Here is a 22590-nt window from a genome sequence, read left to right as displayed (position 1 = left end):
AAAAAGTAAATCCAAAGACAAATTCACACATGGAAAACTCCAAAAAAATGAAGCAACGAGATTCAGGGAAATAAAGCCAAACTTGACTAAACATGGAGTAAATGAAGGCAGTGGAGGGAAGTACGCAGCCAGACGCTCTGCGTTTCAGCGATCCTCCTGCAATGTGGAGTGAGATCAAGTTTAGATTTCAGAGTAACTGTGCACAGTGTGATATTTTATTGCAACTGTTGCGTAAACACTTGAAATATGTTGTTTCAGGCTGAGAACAGTGTTTGAATCCATGCATTTCTGTGTAGCATTCACGGGTTCTTCTCATATGATCTGAGAGGTTCTACGACTGCTCTGTAGCACTGAAAAGTTAAATGCATCACAAATTAAACGTATTATTATCATTATTATCACTTCAGAATGATCATTTTAAAGAATGTGTCACATTAAGAGAGAGAGAGAGAACTCCATCTTCTTCCACTACTCATTGTCTGTCATCTGGTGTAATTTATTTTAGCCAGCAGGATCAGTGAACTTGTCAGGATGCGCAACCCTGTGCTGGTAACCTGTTCCTCGCTGCTCCATTTGTGTGGCTTCAAGCTTGGCTTCCTCCTCCTCCTCCTCCTCCTCCTCCTCCTCCTCCCTGCTGGTTTTCATCTCAGCAGACACCCCTGGCTGGATAATGGTCTCCCTGTCTGACAGCTACCCAGCTCAGCACTTTACCCTCCCGGCTGAAAGCAACAGCAAGAATATTTGTTCCTTGTCTACACTTTTTTTTTTCCTTCTCTCCCCGTCCGGACGTCAAACACTGTCCTGCATAATGTTGATTCACTCTGGCCTTCGAGCCGCGCACGTCCAGAAAATACCGGATAATAAGCTCATTATGTACAGCAAAAACTGCAAAAATATACAGTAGCCACACACACACACACACACACACACACACCACTTTGCAGCTGTCTGCCACTGCCTTTGAAAGCGCAGAGCAATCATCGTCCCCATTGAGGCTCGACACGCCGATCAGTGACGTGGGCGGCTGTGTGGGAGACAGACATCAACCAAATGAAGTGATCAAAACAGCAACGAGGCGCATCGCGGCGCCATTTAGAATCTCTTCATCTCTAAACTGCCAGGTTTTGCCTCGCTGAAAACACCGGCGGAGAGTTGAAACAAGCAGCGCGGAGCTGACACCTTCACCCCGGTTCAGATCAAACGCTGCGAAAATCCACGACGTTCACTCTGACTCACACCCTGAAATATGCAGATTTAGAGGGGATGCTGCGGGCTACATCACTCACACTGATGGCTCCGGGAGGATAATAAAATATCTGCTAATTCACCAGCTCGACTCTGAGTAAATGATTATAATATATTTGCCTCTAAATGTCTCTTAATAGAGAGCAACAGACCAACAAGTCTCTGTTGGGGGAGAACTGTTTGGTACAAAATGTAATTTTGTTCTGTCATTCAAATAAAGCACACAGCACAAGGATACTCACATCATCCAAGCATCTCAGCAAATGTAATTTGTTTCAAAAAGGAAGCACGGAATTGGACACTGGGGATTCATAAAATTGAAAAGTCTGCATTGCACCAGCAGAGAAGCTCAGACTACAAACTATTTTCATGCAAATGAGTGCCAGCATGGGCAGCATGGAATACATTTCCACTGTTTACAGGGTCAATAGACATCAATATAATCCTTCCTAACGTGAAAGTAGACACAGCATTGTTTGGTATTTACAGATTGCTTCATGCTGAACTTATTCGGTTGGAAATTTCCTTTGCTGCTTTTTTTTTGGTTGAATTTATTTCGGCTGCTATGAAAAGCTCCGGTGCAGCTGTGTTGACTTACATAAAAGAAAGAAAGAGAATGCATCAATTCCTGAGCTGCACAGGTGTCAGCTCCCGGTTTGAGTCTGGATTGGGATTGGTGGCTTTTCTTTGTGCAGTTTGCATGTTCTCCCTGTGTGGAAAAGTTTTCTGCGGGCGCTCAGGATGACAAACAAAAACATTTCAGATTGATGGCCATACATTAAATATGAGCTTCTCTGTCCAGGGCGTCACCTCCTGGATATATATATTATTTTGTTTGTACAGAATACAGTGCTGTACCTGACTTGATATGAATATAACAGTTACACATTGTTACACTTGTTTATTTTTCGGATTATTTACCCTCTCTAGAGGCTTTGCAGTGGCACCTGTAGACTGCAAAGAAACTTTATATAGTGCTACTGTTGATAATAATACTACAAAACTGAGATAATCATACACAGAAACTTCCTGTCTCATAGTTCTTGGATGAAACCAGCAGCTATTATTTTTTTAACAAGGAAAAAGTGTAGGCTTTGACAATATTGAGGTTCAAAAGTACCGTAAAGCTTCACGATTTTATGATTATGATGTTTCCAAGCACTGTGAAACTTCAAAGTTACAAAAAGAAAACAGCAGCAATGAATTCCCAAAGATTGAAAATTAACTAAATAAAAAAATCATCTATTGGCGTCAGTGAATATTTTATACCTGGTGGCCACATGGCAGGAGTCAGAAACACCAAACTTGAGGAAATAGTAAGTCAACAAACTGCTGGTTTTAAAAAAAAAAAAAGAGCAAATCAAGGAGAACTATTATGAATATTAGATTATTTTGAATGCCAATGGTTTATGCAGGCATGTGTGTGTGGTTTCATTACAAAAGCAAATAAGTGCATCCAAAATACTAACAACTCCACTTTCGAAACGCTGTTGTATGAACTTTCGTGAAACAAAAATGCAAAATCTATGCATTTTCACTTGAAATGTCCTGTAAATGTTGTATGATATGACAAATATGGAGTTTTCCATACATTTATTTGATGCAGAATGTTCAGTGAGTGGAGGTCTGGCTGCTCTCTGCAGGGATCCTCACTGCAGCCTTCTTCTTTTATTCAGCAAAGACATTAAATCTGATGTCCTTCATGATGCAAAGTGCGCTGTTTGAGTGGGATTTGGACCAGAACACTTCCAGCTGCAGCTTTTCTTCCTGAACCTCTCGGGCACAACTTCCCTCGGAGTAATTGCGATCCTCTTTACATGGTTCTTGAATGTCACCACTGGCACATACAGTGCAAGCAAAAACGAAAAAGAAAAAAAAACAAAACAAGGAAGCTTGAAACGCGGTGTGACAGCACCATCATTAATGTTAAAAGACTGTCACAGTCGGGCAGGGTGATAAGTGCATCAAAGCAGACTCCTGTCAGGGTTTCAAAGCTTTACAACAAGCCGCCGCATCAAGACAAAACCATCCTACAATCCTGTACTGTGTTCTGCAGCTCCAAACTGCCTTTGCTGTGTTTGTTCATGAAGTGTAACAGTAATCTAAAGCGCCGCCGCGGTGCAGGTCGGAGCGGACGTGAGAGGAAGACTTTCCTCATAAAGTCAGGTTGAGCTGCAGCCTCTGGACCGGCCAGGCGATGAAGATCCCAGCCAGACAGCCCGTTTACACATTCATTACGAGAGGCGGTCCGCAGGGACCGGGAAATCGCGCTGCTCTGACACTGCTATAACACATACTTTATATTAGCTCCAAATTGGATGTCATGACTGAAGACGTCTAGGAATCATTTTCTCCCTCTCTCGCTCGCTCTACCCCCCGTGTGTGTGTGTGTGTGTGTGTGTGTGTGTGTGTGTTTAAGTGTGTGTGAACGCAGCATCTTTACAACTCCACTAAACCACAACAGGAGCTGCAGCATCTCCTTAGTTTTACTTTACAGTCATCCTCCGTGAGGAGACGTTAAGAGATGATTTTATGCTCTCCATCTTAACGTACCTCAACTTTCCCGAGTGCTTAAAGACGAAGACCACAAGGACTTCTTTCAACTACAAGAACAGTTTCTGTCCTTTTTTAATAAGTTTTGGACACACGTACTGGGGCAGAACTTTTAGTTGGAGTCACTAAATCTTCACAGCGAAGTGTAATTGGCAGGAGCAGGAGTCAAAATTCTGACTCCAATTAGAGCAGAAATGAAGAAAGTCTGTCACAGCGTGTTGGTCTCATCTGTCTGGACGGCGGAGGACGGCGGAGGACGGCCTTTCAACTTTAGACAGAGGAAGGTGAATAAGTGGCGTCTGGGTTCTGAACATCTGTTGGATTTTCCCTGGATTGTTTCAGTGGGAGTTGGGATGGAATAGTGAGGGATTTGTAAATAAACTGTAGATATCTGCATCAATTTTGGAAGATCTGCAGGACATAGGTGCAAAATTATGAACATGTTGTCTTTAAACTTCCATGCAGCCAATCTGTTGGAATGAGGTGAAGTTCCAAGGACAGAAAAGAAGGAAATGATGAACAAGACACGAGTCCCTAGAAAAATAAAACAGCTAATTTTGTTTAGCTTTTTCACGAAAACTTTTAAATATTTTGAGATGTACGAGAAAGTCCTTCTCAGATTTGGCTGACACTGTCTGGTTATTTCTACTTCCTGGGATTTTGTCGCTTTACAGTTAAGAGTGAGCTAGAAATGTAGAGATTTATTTTGAAGATTGGCTATGAATAGCCCCAAATGTAAATACATCAGTCTTAAAATGTTCTTTAAAAACTCCAGAGTGTTGAAAATTGGAGTAGAATTTAATGAGATTACTGAAGCTGCTGGTTTACTCCACTTGTTGGAGGCACGCGGGGCGTTAATGCAATGATGCCGCCTGATTACGAAACGCACGCCGAGCAAGACGAGCCTTCGTTCAAAGACATGTTCAGACGCACTGATGGGGAATTAATGGACCTAAACCGTAAGCGTATAATTATCTGTTAATTGTACTCCACACTGATAAGATACGCTTGATTTACTTGTTTGAGAGTCGCAACTTTTTTTCAGATGATGATTATTATCACTAGTAAATCACCTTTTTTTTTCCAATAATGTTCAAGCCACAGTATTGTTGAATGAATATATAAAGTTCAGGACACGGATATGTAATTTTAAAAAATGTCTTAAACTGCAATGTCTTCTAAAATCACACACACACACACACACACAAACAGATCAAACCATTAAATCGATATTTACCAACCAATAAAATCACTTTTGTTCTATTGTTAACAGTTTGCAGATTATTCATGCATATTCTCTCAGAACATTCTCTCTTCCACTCCTGCACTCACATGCTTTAACTGATGATACATAATTGAAACTAGAACAAAGATGTCAGAGTTGATTCAATTTGCGGGTCCTAAATAAACCAAATTTAGCTAAATGGCTTTCGATGGTTCAAGCTCCTGTTTGGATTCATCGCGATGAGCATTTCCTTGGTCGCTTAATCCATCCATCAATATATTTTTCATGAAGGAGTTATCCAACTCAGGGGTTTCAGAGAGTTGGGGCTTAACTGAAATCGGGCTGCAAATATCATGAAAATTTAATGTGATCACAACATCAATGTGTAACCACGCGCTGTGCATTCATCCACGTTCAGGGTGTCAAACTCATTTTAACTCAGGGGCCACATACAGAACAATGTAATCTTAAGTGGGTCAAATGAGTAAGTAACAGCATAATAATCAATAAATAACTACAATTCTTTATGAAAGACTGAATATATCAGTAAGAAGTTCACATTTTATTAACTATCCTTCACCAAAACACAACAAACTACAAATTACAATAAAAAAAAGTGATTTTCAAAAATATTATGCCTTAATTCGTCATGTGATTCACAACTATTTTCATCTTCAAAGAAAAAAAAAAATTGAACACGTGTAACTGGAAGTCAAAACGTAGTAGAGTACTTCACATTATGATCAGAATAGCTTTTCAAAATCTAGAAATGATCTATAATGTTTGATATTTTTCCTGAAATCCTGGTTACCTGAGCTGATGAACCACATCATACAGACTGAAGTGCGCCCCTGGTGGGCAGATCAATGTATTGCAGTTAATATCATCATTTGTCATGGAAAATTTCATCTTGCTGAATGAACTCTCCGGGGCCAGGTCTGGCCCACGGGCCATGTGTTTGACACCTCTTGTCTAAATGATAGAGTATGAAAGAAAGGTGTGAACAACTGTGATTCATTTTATGATCAACAGACAACCCCTAACTGTCTCATACCTACAGAAAAACACAGAAAATCAAGGAGATCAACCAAAATAACAACAATTTGAGACAAGATAAAGCATCATTATTGAAAGCAAGTGCAAAGACAGCAAGTCTACAAATGTAAGTGCATGTATTTGTCACAAATCATATCATTATCACCATACTCAACAACTTCATTTCACATTGGCCCAACATTGGACAGCCATAAATCCAGCTGACTGATCAATCGATCAGTCGGTGGGACACAACTCACCTCGACAAGCCGCGCATCCATAACACACAGACACACGAACCAGTCTGCAACAACCCTAACAAGCTTGTATCTGGACTCTGAAGTGATTTAAATTAAGAGCGATTCAACTCTTGTGCATATTCTGGGAGTTAATTAGGCACAGGAAAAAAAAACAAACTTAAACAGACCCATGTGCTCAAGCTCCAATAATTGTGACAGACCGATCCAACTACTTCCAGTGAAAAGTGGTAAATGTTCTTTTTAATATTTATAGCAGTGGCTCTGTGCAGAAAGCGGGACTCTTGGGGTTGAGCAAAAACTCCGGGCTGAACGGGAACACACACACTTCCACTCCATCAAAAGCCAGTGGGGGTGAAATTGTAGCAGTGGCTGAGAATGTCACAGCAGGGAAACAGGGGAACAATTACCCAGACACTCTTCCTTAGCATCCCCTCTTCATCTCCCCTCACCTCACACTCATCCCGTTTCCTCCAAACTCTCTCCACTTCTTCCCGATCGCTCATTCTTCTTTCTGCCTCCTGAATTTATTTCCGTCCCCTTCTGCACCTCGCCGCAAACGCTCCTTCGTACCTGCTGCATATCTGTCACCGCCCTCCTCCTCTGCTTCTTCCTTTGCCTTGTCAAGTCACATCATTTCAGAGATGTGAGGCGATGCATCCACAGAAGCAGATGGCGGCCCGCACACACACACGCACGCACGCACGCACACACACACGGCAAAGTCAGTGAGGGATAAAATAGGAAATGCAGAAGAAAATGTCAGTGCAGTTGTGAGATGTGCGAAACACAGAGAGAACAGGACCATCTGACAATATGCAGATGCTGACCCCAAAACTTTATCTTCTCATATTTCACCCGGTGTCGCCTCTCCTCCAGTTCACCTCGGAGCTGTAATTTACCGCTGTCTTGTTGGATTGAAATTCAGCCGTATGCCGGTGTCTTTAATGGCCACTGACTCGGCTCCGTCCTCCTCTCTAATCCGAACTGACCGCCTCTGCTTCTTCTCATCACTGCAGAGCATCGCAGCTCCAGTCGCCACAGGGCGGAGGGCACATTCAGCGTCAGTCTGGAGACGCTCTGCGGCAAGGACAACAAATATATGGCCCGTGGACCACAAACAGATCCCTGAGAAGGGTCAAACTGTGCAAGGCCTGAAAATAATCACATATCGACTTGAATTTTGTTTTCAGTGATCGCTGTCATGACAGGCAGCCACGTTCACGCTTGTGTACCTTGTTGGCGTTTTAATACTGGCCTAATTTGTTTGTATTGGTTTTATTAGTGCGGGCAGGTTTCTTTGCGCGCCGTCTTCTGTCTTCACTGACGGCAGCAGACTCCTCTAAATAGCCAATCTGTGGAGCCAGAGGCTAATGCCTGCTGTAATGGAGAGCGAAAGAGCACGGTGACCTTGGTAACTAATGCAGTTACAGTTGGTAAGTTTAATGTGGGCAGTATAATATCAAATCACGACAGTCATAACTAATATATGAGCTGCCACAAATAGAGCTTTAAGTGTAAAATCCATTTACTGTTTGAGTTGAGCGTGTCAGTGATAGATTATCATGACCTCCACAGATGAAAGTTGATATTTGAAGTGACAACAAGTCATCTCTGATGACGGCGGCCGCGTTTGATAAATGGCTTCATTGTTTTGGGAGCCAGATCTGTTCTGGGGGCAGCCTTGAAGAGACGAACCCCGGCCAGCAGATCCCGACGCCACGTGGACGGACGGACTGTATTCCCCTGTCCGCCTAACTATCCGCTCCCGGGTTAATAAATCCAGATTCATGAGCGGCGCTTTGCCGTTTGCTCTGTAACCTTGACTTCATCAGTTCCCATTCATGGCTCCACTTTGCCTGCACACATTTCCATAAATGACACTAAAAAAGAAATATGAAGAGGATTTATCCTTGGCTACTTTTCCCCTTTTTTCCCCCCCATCCCGGCTCTCACTGTTGCCGCCCTCTCATGAATCATAAACGAGCGGGAGGTCTGCGAGGAAATTCCCCACATATTCACACCAAATTGCTCTGACATTGTTCTTTCCAGCTGCATCACCCAAAAAGCAATAAATCCTCATGAGACAGGGCCGTACCGCACCGAAACCGAGTAAAGATTTAGACACTCCATCCTCAGCGTTTTCCTTACCAGATTAATCCTGGAGCAGATGAGGGATACTCCACGTGCGTGGAGATTTAATCAAGCATCTCTAATATTCCCCGGGAGCCTGCACAGCTTAAATAACCAACTTTTTCTAAAGGCACCCAATAGCCTTCATTGGGTGAGTAATAACACCCCTGAATTTGCTATTCGGCCTCCAGCATCTCAATAATTTACTCTAACTCATATTAAAATCCCGTCAGCCTGCAGCAGCTGAATAATCAGACCATTCCTTCAGTCCTGAGCAGGTAAATAACTAACCCACGCAGATCTCACAGTCTAATTACCGACCAGTCACCGGGTTCCAGGCGAGAGACGTACCGTCGCCAGTTCACTGGATCCACCTGCGTGAAGTTCAGAGAAACTCAACTGTCTGCATATGAAAGATTTCATCCCCAACTTTATCAATTATTCATGACTTGACTCCTACATTCATTTCACTTCCACACATGACAGGATGCCTCCATCCGTCTGTCTTCTGTTGCATTTTATCCAGGCTGAAAAAGATCACCAGTGAAGAGAAAAAAAAAAAGTCTAACATGTTAGTTAATAGTCTCCAAATGAGGCGATAGAAAAAAAAAAAAAACAATGGCATGGCAGTGAAGCGACGGCAGGGTTTTGATTGGATTGGTCAGGTTTGGGAATGTGGTGAACCGGCGATTCACCCTAATCTCAACACCTAGAGATGAACATGCAAATCGGCACGTTGCAGTCGCTCAGAGTCCTTGAGATCATCGCTCATTAGGCTGTGATTATTGCACACACTTCAGCGGCTGTGACGAAGCAAAGAGGAGAGATAAAACACTGAAGGGGACGGACGAAACGGAGAGTTGAGGAAAACCTTCCCCACCAGTGTTGCAGCTGCGATTTGATTCGGCATCGTTTTCCAGGAATCAAATTATAAGCCACCATGTTTGTGAATAATAGCAGTGGCTGAACCTTCAATGGCCATAAAGAGATTTGCAATTACAGCATGTACCACCTTTTCACTGCAGGGAGCAGCGGCTCTCAACCAATTTCATCTTAAAAAAAAGAAACGGAAATGAGAGAAGATTACAGGCACCGGCTTTTCTTAACAGTCCTGGTCTGTGCTCGACTTCACCCCAGTAAAATGCACAAACCTGCAATGTCTCAAATAAGAGGTGTTGTGAATCCTGCTGAGAGCAGAACACAAACTGGAGGATGCTGAACCACTGATAGCGTCCAAGGTTTTCCATCCCAATGAGTTTTCGCCTGAACTGGAACTTTATGGTCTGAGCCCCCGTCCTGTCTGCAACTGGTGGATTTATACCTGTTTGCTTGTTGCTCTTTGTCTCTGTTCTCTCTTTTTTTCCCTTTTATATCTCCCAATCCCAAGCAGAACAACGGAAACTCTCCTCTGAATCTGGTTCTGCAGGTTTCTTCCTGTTAAAAGGGAGTCTTTTCTTTCCACCGACTCCTCTGCTCGCTCATGTGGAATTGTTGGGTTTTTTTCTCCTCTGTAAAAGTGCCATGAGATGATTGTGTTGTATTAGGAGCTTTAGAAATAAGATTGAACTGAAATGTGTTACAAGAGAATTAAAGTGAACATTTGCTGGCTGCATGAAAAAGGAAAATGTCCCTATTGTCCTCCACGGGTTCATACGACTCACAATGGCTTAAAATGGCAACAAGTATTAAACTTTGAGGCACACATGAGTTTTCTTCCTAATAGAACCCTTCCAAGTGCTGTGTGTGTGTGTGTGAGTGTATGTGTGTGTGTTTGTGTACACACATATATCTAAAACTTGTGGGAGCTTTATGAGTGAAGCGGCAGAATCCCGAGCCTCTCCGGATATATTTTAGCTCCTTCAATTCCCCCTGATAAACAGCTTTAGCGGGACCTTGCCCCTGGCCATGGCAGAGCTCTGAAACAAATGAAATGTGCAGCGGGGAAAGAGCGGATGATTATTAAGTGAACGGCGCGCTATAGGTGGACTCTCTGGGGAGCAAATAGCTGAAGGACAACACACTGGATTCAGGCAGCTGAGGTTTCTGTCTTTGTTTTAAATGGAAGATGCTCCTCTGGATTGAAAGGCTTTCACTAACATGATGGAATGTGTTCGATTTGATCCCACCCCTCCACCCCGAAGCCTATGGCGATGTCTTTTAAATAACAGCTTTCTATTACTTCTTCTCGATTCTCTGTCCTCCATCCGAGTAACGAGAAATACCAATTACTCTTCATCCTTCACCTTCACACTCATTCTTCTGCTAACTACCGACTTACACTCGTCAAATCAGGACAATGAAACGTCAGAATCACAATGCTGCTGTCTCACTCCAGCATTCATCCCCCGTCTTAATAATCCCTCCTCAGCGCGTGTTTGGTCAACATTCTCTCGCTGCCATCTATCATATTTCACACACGGGTTTGGTTTTCTTTTGTCCCAGCAGCACATGTCCATCCCCCCCACTACAAGGAACATTAAAGTTTTATTCCTTCTCATCTCATTCTTCTTTCTTCCTTTCGGGGGAGCACACTTCTCTTCGCCGTATCGATCCGCTGTGAACCCTCCTCCGTCAATAAAGCCTTAAAGGAGTCTGCGATTCTCCTCCGATGCAACTTTTGGTCAAATTCAGCAAAAACATCTCCACACAGTTTGCTCGCACCGACTACATGTTTGCCACTCAAATGTAGTTCTTTGTTCTGAACTAGTTAACAAAGTAGATTTGCCAGAAAAACATGACTTCTTAAGATAACAATCCATGACTGCAATGAGAAATACTGACAATATGAATATGGTGCACGTTGTTTGTGTTTAGCTGGGGGGGAAACTGTTTATTTGGAGTCGAATTCCCTGTTTTTCAGCTCGTCAGCAGCTGGTATTTGCCTGGGAGAGTTGTGTTTCCATGCATCGAGGTCACTGGATGTTTGCTGATTAGCGCCTGCTGCTGCATCATTCATGTTGTGTAGGAAAGTTGGGACTTGACTCGGGCAAACTGTGCCACGTCCCGCTGCAGGTTACTGCTGTTTGAGTTTGATTTTCGTTTGATGCTACTTCAGCTTGGAATATTAGATGTGATGAAGAGAGTTAATGAATGTTTGTTTGCCTGTTGAGTTCTTCTTGAGAATTTCCGACTTTAAAACCCTTATGTTAAACATTTTGACCTGAATACAGTTTTCTACTTGGATGTAAACACTGTTATCATCTTGTTAAATAAGAAAAAAAAAAAAAAAAAAACCTTGTGAGATACACACATATGTCTGCAAGCTCAAAAATCTCTCCTGCGTGAAACTTGTGAAAGTCAGAAAACTTGTCAAGTGCTTCGTCTGTATAGAAATGTGCCACATACACAAACGGTCCAATTAACAGAGAAAAGACAGACGAGCACTCGAGCTTTTGCTGCTTTCGAGAGCCAAAAGTGAGGCACACTCGCCAAATCCCAGGTTATCACATACTGTATGCGGCAGATCCCAGCGTTAATTTGTTGGGTTTTTTTTTTTTTTTTTTAGAACATCACTGTTACCTTCATAAATACCACTGAGAACGTCGAGATGAATGAAAGAAAAACAATACCTTTCAGTAAACAACAGCGATAAGTGTGTTTGTGAAGTTTGCGCTTTAGCGCCTCGAAATGAGACGCGCAGAGCTTGCTTTCCAGACAGCCACTTTGCAGCGACGCTCAACAATCACACGCGGCGAAATTCATCACGGCAGAGGCGGGAGACCAATTTCACACCCAAAGTAGCCTCTTGAAAAGCTTTATTACAATTTGAACAGCTGGGAACAGCACGCCACCACATTGGGCTCTCTCTGCACATACTTTGCCTCAACTGGAAGCTCATTACATTATCGCAATCGCATTATCCACCTACACCTATAATGCACACCAGAGATGAGAAACTGCGAAGCGAGATCCTGAGAGGCATTTGGGGAGATTAAGTGTATGCTTTCTGGGCCTACTGCTTTAAAGAGACGCTCTCCTTGAACTTGGCTAATGACAGATTAGCTGTAATGACCGGATTCGTCACTATAGGGTTTAATTTAGGTTGAGATTTACCGCTGGTGTTTTTGAGGGGCAGGAGAGTGACGGTCAGTGCAGGAACAGGGTAAGTCTGCATGAGACGAAACTCCTTCAGGCTTATGAAACATATCCGAATGTTCATAATGGGCTGAAATCTGAAAGGACACAAAACTTTCAGAGTGCACTAATAATGGTTTAATTCAAAAAGGTCGGCACACTTTTCTTGTTTCGAGCTTCATTTTTCATGGGAAATCCTCCACTTTCAGACACACAATGCACAGTGTTTGGAGTTCAGCTCCTTTCTGACGGCTGACTGAGAGCTTCACTCCACTTAGAGGTCGTTGGTTCGTGTAAACGCTGTTTCTGTAAAGGAATCTTGATAAGGTTCACAGGAGCAAACCTGCTTCTTTCTATTTTTCACATATTTTACAGCAAACCTTTCCTGAAAAATTCCTGTTCAGCTGCAGGTCATATCAGAGAGAAGAGCTGTGTCTCATCAGCAGGTTAAAGTTAAAGTTTAGAGGTCAAGGTGAGATCCAGTGATTTACATACCGATCCCGTTGTTTTAGATGAGACAATCACATCAATTTTCTTCTTCGAACCTGACTTGGAAACACTTCTAAAACCCAAATACAAACGTTTATATATAAAAAGACTTCACAAAGAGCGATGCAGTGCGGTAAATCACACAAAGCCCTGTTTACACGACATTTCAACTGAACACAAATCAACAACAGAAACGCCGAAAGTGATGCAGTTACTATTTTGGGCCACTAGTTGGTACTGTTGGTTGCTTTTGTAATGAGAACACGCACATCCTGCTGAGAACAATGTAAACATTAACAATGGAAGAACATGGACATATGAACAGATGATCAAGTTGGACTGTTATTATCGTGACTGTCAAGTATAAAATAACCAAGTTCCAGGAGAATACAGGCTGATGAGTCATGACAGTCTGAAGGAAAACACTGCTGTTATTGTCCATCTACCCGTACATGCGCAGAAGAATTTCTATTCTCTTTCATTTCCTCCCGTTGCCACTGTTTTTGAAAGGTTCCATCTTGGGAGGAGTTTTAAAAAAGTTACATTTTCAGCAGTTCTTGTTGTGTACACAGACACATAAAACACTACGAAGGTTTTCAACGAAAACACTGCAGTGTAAGCGCGGCCTTACAGTGGCAATAAACAGCAGAATGTGACCTTGGAGAAGTTAAACTGGAGTGAAGATGTACAAAAGTCAATTTGGTTTGATCCAGCGGTTCAAAGCTGTTGGACACATGCGCACTAGCATGACTGTGTCTGTCGGTGGCGTGTTCAGAGAACAAGTCCACGTAAGAGGTAAAGCTGAATCCCAACCCCACATGAAACCGATGGTCAATATCCTGGAACTACCATGTTGTTTGCTGTCAGGATCCATTTGGACAAGACAGAAAAGTAATTAATTATTCTCTTGTTCTGATTTATGTAAATTTGAGACATTTTCCATGATTTCGCAGGTTTACACTCAAGCAAGAAGCAAGTACTTACTTATTCATTGGCATACTCAAGGACTGGAGGGGGTCACTGAAAGAACTAAGCTTCTGATTTATAGATGAAATCTTCTACCGCCTGAACTGCTGGCTGTTTTTTGTTGTTGTTGTGCCTCCATTTAAAAGTTGCTACGGTATATATTCACGCCCAACATATAGCTTCTCATACACATGAATGTATTTTTATCAAGAAGCATAGCCCAACAAAGAGAAGTGCTGCAGTAAATCTGAGTTATAGCTGCGCTTTCCCCTCCGAGAAAACCAATATAAAGATCACCTCTCACTGACACCAGAGCTAACCTGCAGCAACGGTGACTAAGAAGCAAAGAACTGTTTCTGGCAACTTCGACGCACACGGTAGTTTATTATTTGAGTCATTTGGCTCCTGGTTTCTGAGCTGCTGAGCATGCAGCGACTCTGTCACGCCGTAACATTGGAAGGCAATTTAATGCACAGTGACTGAGCGGCCCTGCGGGGAGCTCCTTTGAATCTCATCAGGACGACTTCGGCGCCAGCCTAACCTACCGCTCGGGCTAACGAGTCGTCACGGCACCGTCCGCGATTGAAGCGCGTGTTTTTACACTGTTGTCACTTTGTGTCATCTCCATAATGAACAGTGAGCCGTCGCCAGACGGGACGGAGACGTGAGGCTCGGCTTTCAAACCGTCGCAGTCCTAACTTATTAAGCTGTTGTGGTTTATGGCCCGTGCATGATGAGTGTGCCGCCGGATCGGCCCGGGTGAGGTGAGGAGAGAAACGGATACGGAGAGATGGAGGGAAAAAAAATAAACATCACAATAAACTGCGGAAAACAAAGTCATGAAGCCAGAGACATTCAAAGAACATTGGTAATTAAAAGAAACGTTCAACAATTGCCACTCAGTTTCTGTTTCTCGCTGCTTAAATGTGACACACAGATAAAGTCGTCTTCACCAAGTCATGAAAACATTGAAAACGTGTATACGGAGCATTAATGTACGGTACATACCACAATGGACCACTAGATGTCACTGTATGACAACAGAACGCTGCTACAGTAACACAGATAAAACCTCCATTACTACCATATTTCACTGACCGAGCAAGAGAAACGTCTCAAAAAAGAAGAAGAAAAATCTACACATCAGAATTTAGTCTGCAGATCATGAAGAAGAAAAAAAGAGGCCAATCAAGTGGAAAAATGAATTCACAGATGTTTCTGGAACAGCAGCTGCTGGACCAGGATTATTGATTATTGTGCAGTCACTAATGAGAAAATAAACGTCTTAAACACCAGCGCTACTCAATTAGGGTTTTGATTTTTTTTCTGACTCATGATGCATTTTTGACAGATGCAACTTACACTCACATGCAAATTAAAGTCCAGAAATCATGGTCAGCAGGATCAGGAAGGGGTTCTAACCTGTGTCAGATCAACCAAAAGCCCGTTCTCCTCATAAACGATGAAACTCCGGCACACAAAGACGTGAGTAGCAGCAAGGAGAATGCATACAGCGAATGAAAAACCAAGAACGTTGACAAGAAAGAGCGAGAAAAACAAAAAGGCAGGGACTACAAAAGAAAGCAGAGGGTAAAAAGCCAGAACTGTGAATCAACATGACAGCAGCGCTTTGATCCATCAAGACAGAAGAGGATCTTTTGGTAGAGAAGAAAAGAGGGAACGAGTTCGGCTATGACAACAAAACAAGACCAAGTTGTTGACCAGGACAAAGGAGAAGAAAGACAACAAACGTAACAAAAGAAAGAGAATCCAAGACAGAGAACGAGGCAGATCTGAGTCAGGACACAGCGGGAGAGACGGAAGATGACTGGAGGGACAAACACAGCAGGTGGAAGGAGAGAAAGGCTTATACTATATGGAGATTATTTATTTAGAAGGGAATGATAAAAGGAAGAAGGATGAAGAGCAGCATAGTGACTGACTCCTACTGCACAACAAGATAGACATCTAATTACCTATTCAGCATCCATCTATCCATCCATCCATCCATCCATCTGTCCATCTGTCCAACACATTGTATTTCAGAGTCCACAAATTCACACAGGTTGGACTGGTAAAATAGTGCTCTAATAACCTTCAAATTTAAAATTAAAAGTTTTTCTTTGTTGTGACGCGGAGTATCTGTGATGACAAATAGTCTAGGTTTTCGGAAAACCAACAATTACTACCAAAAATTAATGCAATCTAAAAAAATAATGGCAATTTTGATGAAATCCTCTTGTGAAAAAAAATACTGTGAAATATTCCAAAAAACCTTCTCCTATTGTGCTGCTCTGAAGAAATGTTTTAAAAAATCAATATTGTCTGAAAGTTTTACAATTTGCTGGTCTTGCCAAATTGGAGCCTCTTTGTATCTAAATAGAAAGAAGTGTTGATTAATTCAGTTTCATTGACACTTTTTGTCAGCGACAGGGACGGTTTGACAACATTTACCCCATTCAGTCAGTTTTGTGAAGAAATCCCAACACGCAACGGGAGACAGGCAATATCCACACAGAAAGCCCATCAAGCACAGAACAGAACCAGTAATGTTGTTTCTGTGAGGCCGAAACGTTCGCCGCTTCCCACGGCGCGGCGGCGCATTGGCATTTCAGTAATGGGAAATTACTGGCATTTCTCAAACACAGAAGTCAGACTCAACAGAAAGACTTTCTCAGTAACAAGTCCATGACTCCGAGCCAGCGTTCAACCTTTCACTCTCCCACGCACCTGAACACGCCATCAGATGTCTGAACTGCGTGAGCACATATCTAAGAGTGATCAATAATAACCCCAGAGTAAAGAAATAACCTTGTTTGAAGCGCGCGCTGGATGGAACATCGTGTGACGGCTGCTATAGAACGCGTTTCATTCTATAGAGGCGAAAATCACTGAAGCCTCGGAGTTCCTCGCCGTCGTTCTGGCCGCCGCAGGATGAGCAACTGAAAGGTTTCCAGGCTTGTTTTCCCTCCGACGGCATGGCGTCTGCCACGCTGTGCAGGAAGACGATTTCAAAGGCAGAATGCCCAAAATGTGTCAACAAAGAGAAGCGGCACACACTTCCTGTCTGCCAACGTCTGGCTGCTGTCTGGGGTTACTGACAGGTAAATTCCACAAACGCAGGTCCCAGAGTTTACAGTACGGCAAACCGCAGCGAAGGTTAATATAGTGGACGTGGTTGTTGTCACTGATGGTTTCTGGAAAAGGAAACTCGCCGTGAATCATCCGCAGGTCACGAGCGACTGATCTGTTCATCACACCTCCACCTGGGCTCCTTCATTTACTATGTTCAGGTTTGTTTTTGTCGATTTCAACTGTGTGTTTACAATTTACGATAGCTCAGGTGTTTTCTACCTTCACTGTCACTAATGTACCGTAATCTTGTTAAACTGGGCTAACAGCTGTAGTTTTTTAAAGCATCTGAAGTGAGTTAGTCAGTTTGTTGTTAGACGCTGAGCAGCGCTTACAGCTCACTGCACCGACGGGCCGGCGTGCCGATCTGTACCCGAGCCAGAGACCACAACCCGATAAAACCACAGGCGCTGATGCACACGGCTGTTACGTCCTGTACTCCTGGCTGAGAATAACTTGTGTGACGTGCTTTCCACCCACATTCACCCAGACGAAGGAGTTAAACTCACTCAGAAGGTCCGAGCACAAAAGCATCTCAGCTGGGGGACATGGGATTACCAACATACAACGACAACACAAAGAACATGCAGCAGTTTCTTCCAAGTGAAATTTGAATTCGTTCTGGCGTCTGACGAGCCTGAAAACAGGAGCATTCGAATTCTTTCTCACAGTGGATGAAGAACGATGAACCCTCCAAGCTGCAGTGATGGAGGAGACTCTTCCGTCTCATATCGAACTGATGCTGCAGATGAAAAGAGGTGCACCTCCCTGCAGGCTGAACCTCCGCCGGCCTGGATGAAAAGCCTCTGGCCGACGCCTGAATACCAGCCGTGGTCCAGATCCGCGGAGCGACTCGGACACGCCCTGCCAGCTCTCCATGCGGTTGAAAGAAATGGAGATTTGCGAGACGATGGAGGAGACATCAGACAACCAAAACAGTGAGAAAAGCTTGAAAGAAACCGTTTAACTACTACTAGCTTCTCTCTGAGAAGAGGAGAAATGTCTCGAGTGCTGTGAATGCAGTTGCATGTCTCTTCCTGCCTTTTTGTTAAAGACAAATATCTGAACGTTGATCCTCGCACGACCAAGTCAAGGAAAGCTGAGAAACCATATGATGTGTTGGTCAGCACCGGAGCTGCAGAGCAGCAGCATCGCTGGTTCACCTTCATGCAGATCCCACATGCTCCCCACATGCATGAGCGTCTTTCATTCAAGTACCATGACCTCCTCTCACATGACAAAGACATGTTTTTTAAGATAATTTGTGGCTGTTTTTTTGGCTGTAATGACCTTTCCCTCTGTCCTGTTCATGCGCCCTTTCATTCGCCCAGCGTCAGCCGGAGTTGGCTCCAGCTTCCCTCATTCCTAAACCCTGCTATGGATTGGAGACGTGTCCCATGCAGTGGAGAAACTGGCAAGAGAAACAACTATAAAGGGGACATATTATGCGTTTTTCACTTTGTGAAGAGTTTCTTATAGTAGTATGTGTTGCCATAGCCAAGGCCGGATTAACCATTAGGGCAACTGGGCAATTGCCCAGGGGCCCGAGACCCACAGGGGCACACGGCAGTAGCCGCATAACCAGAGCAGAGGCGTAACTTACATAGGGTTGGTGGGTTATGAAAACCCACGGGCCCTCTTTTGGTGAAATCCACTGCCGAGGATTTTTGTTTGTTTGTTTGTTTGTTTGTTTAAATCCGAGGCGGAATGAGCAGCAGCTGCTTCTCTCCAGCCAGAGGCGCCGCTACTGGCTAGGACCCTGAGCTGAAGGGGGCCCCGAGGGACCGCTGACATCAGTAAATTTCAATGACAAATTAAAGGCACTACACTAGACGCTGCAACGACAGCGTGTCGAAATTCCCCCTCATGGGGCCCTTTCCGAGTGCTCAGCGGTTAGTTGCTAGTAGGAGGGCCCCGACAGACGGCGGATATCAGCGACACAACTTGAAATCCCACGGATAATTTACAATGACACGTCTGGAACCTACCTAATGGGGCCCCACGACTACCCGGCTTGCATCAACGTGATACATTACATGCAGTCAACATTCGGCATTCAACAGTAGGACGCCATGACTGCATTTGTACTTCATGCCACTAGGGGTGCTGTTTGCATGTTCAACCTTATTTTACACAGACACCACAGAAGAAGAAGGGCGCCTGAAGAGCAGGCTCTCTGCATGTTGTGAGAAAAAGCCAGCAGGACTTGGTGATGTGTTCAATGATGCGATGCAGCGTTTTTTCAGTAAAAGAGAAGAAGTGAACTTGTTACTCTTGTAACCGAGTTGAACCGATAAAAAGTGGTTGTAAACAATAATGGTCCACATGTCATGGGCTTTATGTTTGCACTTATGAGCGTTTCCCATAAATTTGTTAACTCGTGATTAGATTTTCTTTTTTTTTATGACTGCAAAATTGCACTGAAGAAACATGGACATGTAAAAATAATTGTCGCTCTTAGAATTCTGAACTAGTCCTTTTTCTTGTGAGAATGACTGTTTATGTTTGGTAATGAAAATGCTTTGAGCATTTTCAGGCAAACTGATGATTATTTCAGCTTTTATCTTTTTTTTTTTGTCCATGAACTGTGACTGCAATGAAATAATTAAAGGAAAAAGTTTTGAACTGCTTCCAGTATCACTGTCCCTGTTATTTAGCCTCCTTTATATGTTTACCCAAATTTAAGATTTTTACAAGTACGGTATTTGAAGTTTTCAGAGTGGTTGCTTTCTTTGAGTCAAAATGTGGGTTACTTTCTCTGCAACCGGAGGGCTCATAGATCAGCTTAGACCAGGGTACTTGCTTCTGTTCTAACACTAAATGTGTGTTTTGGGGGGCAATAAATGCTTTAGGATTTTGTAGGCGTCAGAATTTTAGCTTAGAGGGGGCACTTTGAAAGAACTTGACCAGGGGCACGTCAGGGTCTTAATCTGGCTCTGGCCGTAGCCTCATTACATGACGTTCAAATTTGAAAATGGTCTGTTTCCTCCCTGTCTTGCTGCACCACATTTTGTAAAAATGCCTGCTGAAACGGTCAAGCTTGAGTTTGGTCTGCTTATCCTGAAATAAGCAGATTTAACTCCTCCCCCTGACTGTGCCCCCACCGTGTGAGTGAGTGGGAGTGGCCAGACGCGTTCAAGTGCATACCAAGAAGCAGGCTCAGAAACAGCCTGTGCTGAGGAGGGTTCATCAGAGCGACTTTTTAGACCGCTGAAACGCCGAACATAGGATGAATTTCGGGCGAACAAACTTAAATATTATGTTTTTGGGCTTCTGAGATCTATATGACCTGACTGGAAAAATAGCATCGTATGTCCCCTTTAAGAAATAAGAAACATTTTTTTCAATAATGTGATGACAGTCAACTTCATGACAAACCAGACTTGCTAAAACCTGCTTTTCCTCTGGAGATGTGACGAGTAGTTTCATTTCAGACTGAGTCCGGTTTGATTTTGAAAAGTTAATGTAGCGAAGATGTTTTGTTTTACACACATAAAATTGAAACATTACAAAGCAAAAACCGAAAAACATGATGCACTTTTGACACTTGTTTTTTTGAGAAGTGAGTTTGACTGTTTCCTATAAAATAAGCAGTTTGTAAACACTGGGGGTGAAATTGTAATATCTGTCAGATAATTAGTCATTAGACATTCCTCCCAAATTGCTGATCCCTGTTATTAACTGGCATCATACAAATTGCACAGGAAAGCTACGAGGCATCTTACCTGCGTGGCGCTACAGATAACGCTTGAGTTTATCTACATTCATTTCTGAGCTCATCTGAGCAGAAATGTCTGCATCATTTCCATTTCTTACACATGATCTCTGAGGACTTTGTATTCCTCATCCAGTGAACTCAATCCAAGCGGCATCTGTCCCGGGCATGACGGATTTCTATTTTCAGCCTCACAGATATGACATCTAACCTCTGAGATCTTCTCATATGTGGCTTTTCATTACATCTGTGTTTCGGTGCCGCTGCACAGAAGTTTGTCAGGGGTGGAGAGATGAATGGGAATAAGATGAGGAGGCAGGTATAAGGAGGTAAGGATGGAGAGAGAAAGGGGAAGTGTGGAGAATGTATTTTGTGCCTGTCAGAAGCTTGAGAGCCATTTTGAAAGCAAATGTTCCTTTCCCATTCATTTTCCTCTGTGAGGTCCTTTTCTTTGAGTCATTAAATCACCTGTTCACGGTCTTTCTTCCCCTCTCAGGGGTGAATAACAGCAGTGAGCCACTACTTTGCATTCCCACACAGAAAGCTTCCTACCTGGACACACTAACACACCAGTCCAGCAGGATTCAGAGGCGGAAAAAAAAAATCACTGGCATTTTTCTATCACAGAAATCTGACTCCTACCAATAAATCTCTCAATCCCAGGTCCACCACTCCGAGCTGCATTCAACCTTTCACTCTCCCACACACACACACACCTTCACACACTGGCTGCTCTCTGGAGTGTGTGAGCGCAGGTACAGTGCGTGGACGCTCATTCTGCTGTGCTGAGCACCAAATTACTTAGAAGGTAAAGGCATCACCTTGTTACTCACGCAGCATTTTACATGAAATATAAAAGTTTAAGCCTTTAGAGAGGAAACACAAAGCTGGGATGTTCGAAGAAACAGTCCGGAGCGCAGATTTTCAGCAAAAATCGTTCCCGATATTCAATAAACACGTGTATATTGTCCCCAAAACTGTTGAATACCAGTTGTCTGGACAGCACAGATTGCAACTCAATTGAGAGTGAACACAGAAGACATGCGAAATAACTTAAAACAACTCTCGCTTCTTTTCCCCCCCGATGCGCAACCGGACGCGCGCAGAATGCCTTAAAATTCAAGTCTCGTCGCTTCTAGATATTAAAACAGTCGACATAATGTGGCCAATATCTGAGTCGCTTCGTGGGACAACGAGCCTGCGGTGTGCGGAGAGGATGCCCGTCCGGATGCGCTCCGCGTCCTCCGGGGGTAAAAGTGCAGAAAAAGGCGCACGGCGGCGGCGGCTCACCTTGTCCGGTCGTCCCGCGGCCGCAGGACAGGAGCAGCGCGAGCTGAGCGATAATCCCGGCGCACCGCTTAGTCCGCACGTCCATGGTGGAGACAGAGAGACACACTGCCGACCTCTCCTCTCCAGCTCCGAGAGAGATCTGCTCCTCAAACCCGAGAGAGAGAGGGAGAGAGAGGGAGAGAGAGAGATAGGGAGAGAGAGAGGGAGAGAGCACCCTCCTCCGCCTCAATCCATCGATGTTTAATGAAAAAGCGGTTTTAAAAAGCCCTCGTTGTGCCACACTGGCACGTCCAGTCCTGACAGCAAGCACTTAAGAGATGTGGTGCATGCCAGTGTGTGTGTGTGTGTGTGTCTGCGGGTGTGTGCAGGGGCGCACACTCTGGGGGTCCCAGGGGGGGCAGGAGGCAGGTGGAAGTGCGCACAGGCACAATGTGGAACTACTTTCTAATGAAGGACGTTCTCTTTTTTTTTTTTTT

The 22590-nt window shown here is 43.7% G+C and overlaps 1 protein-coding gene across 1 annotated transcript in view; it reads right to left on the bottom strand.

The window, feature by feature from the left end:
* Window positions 1-22199, bottom strand: part of LOC115405451 (contactin-associated protein-like 4) — a 102338-nt gene extending 80139 nt beyond the window's left edge. Inside the window, exon 1 of the mRNA XM_030115034.1 lies at window positions 22115-22199. Coding sequence (XP_029970894.1) covers window positions 22115-22199 — 85 coding nt within the window. The remainder of the gene's footprint in view (window positions 1-22114) is intronic.
* Window positions 22200-22590: the final 391 nt, after the last annotated feature.

The sequence above is a fragment of the Salarias fasciatus genome, chromosome 18, assembly GCF_902148845.1.
Source record: "Salarias fasciatus chromosome 18, fSalaFa1.1, whole genome shotgun sequence".
Lineage (NCBI taxonomy): Eukaryota > Metazoa > Chordata > Actinopteri > Blenniiformes > Blenniidae > Salarias > Salarias fasciatus.
Note: the sequence above shows the minus strand (reverse complement) of the source record. Positions and strands in the feature narration are given on the sequence as shown.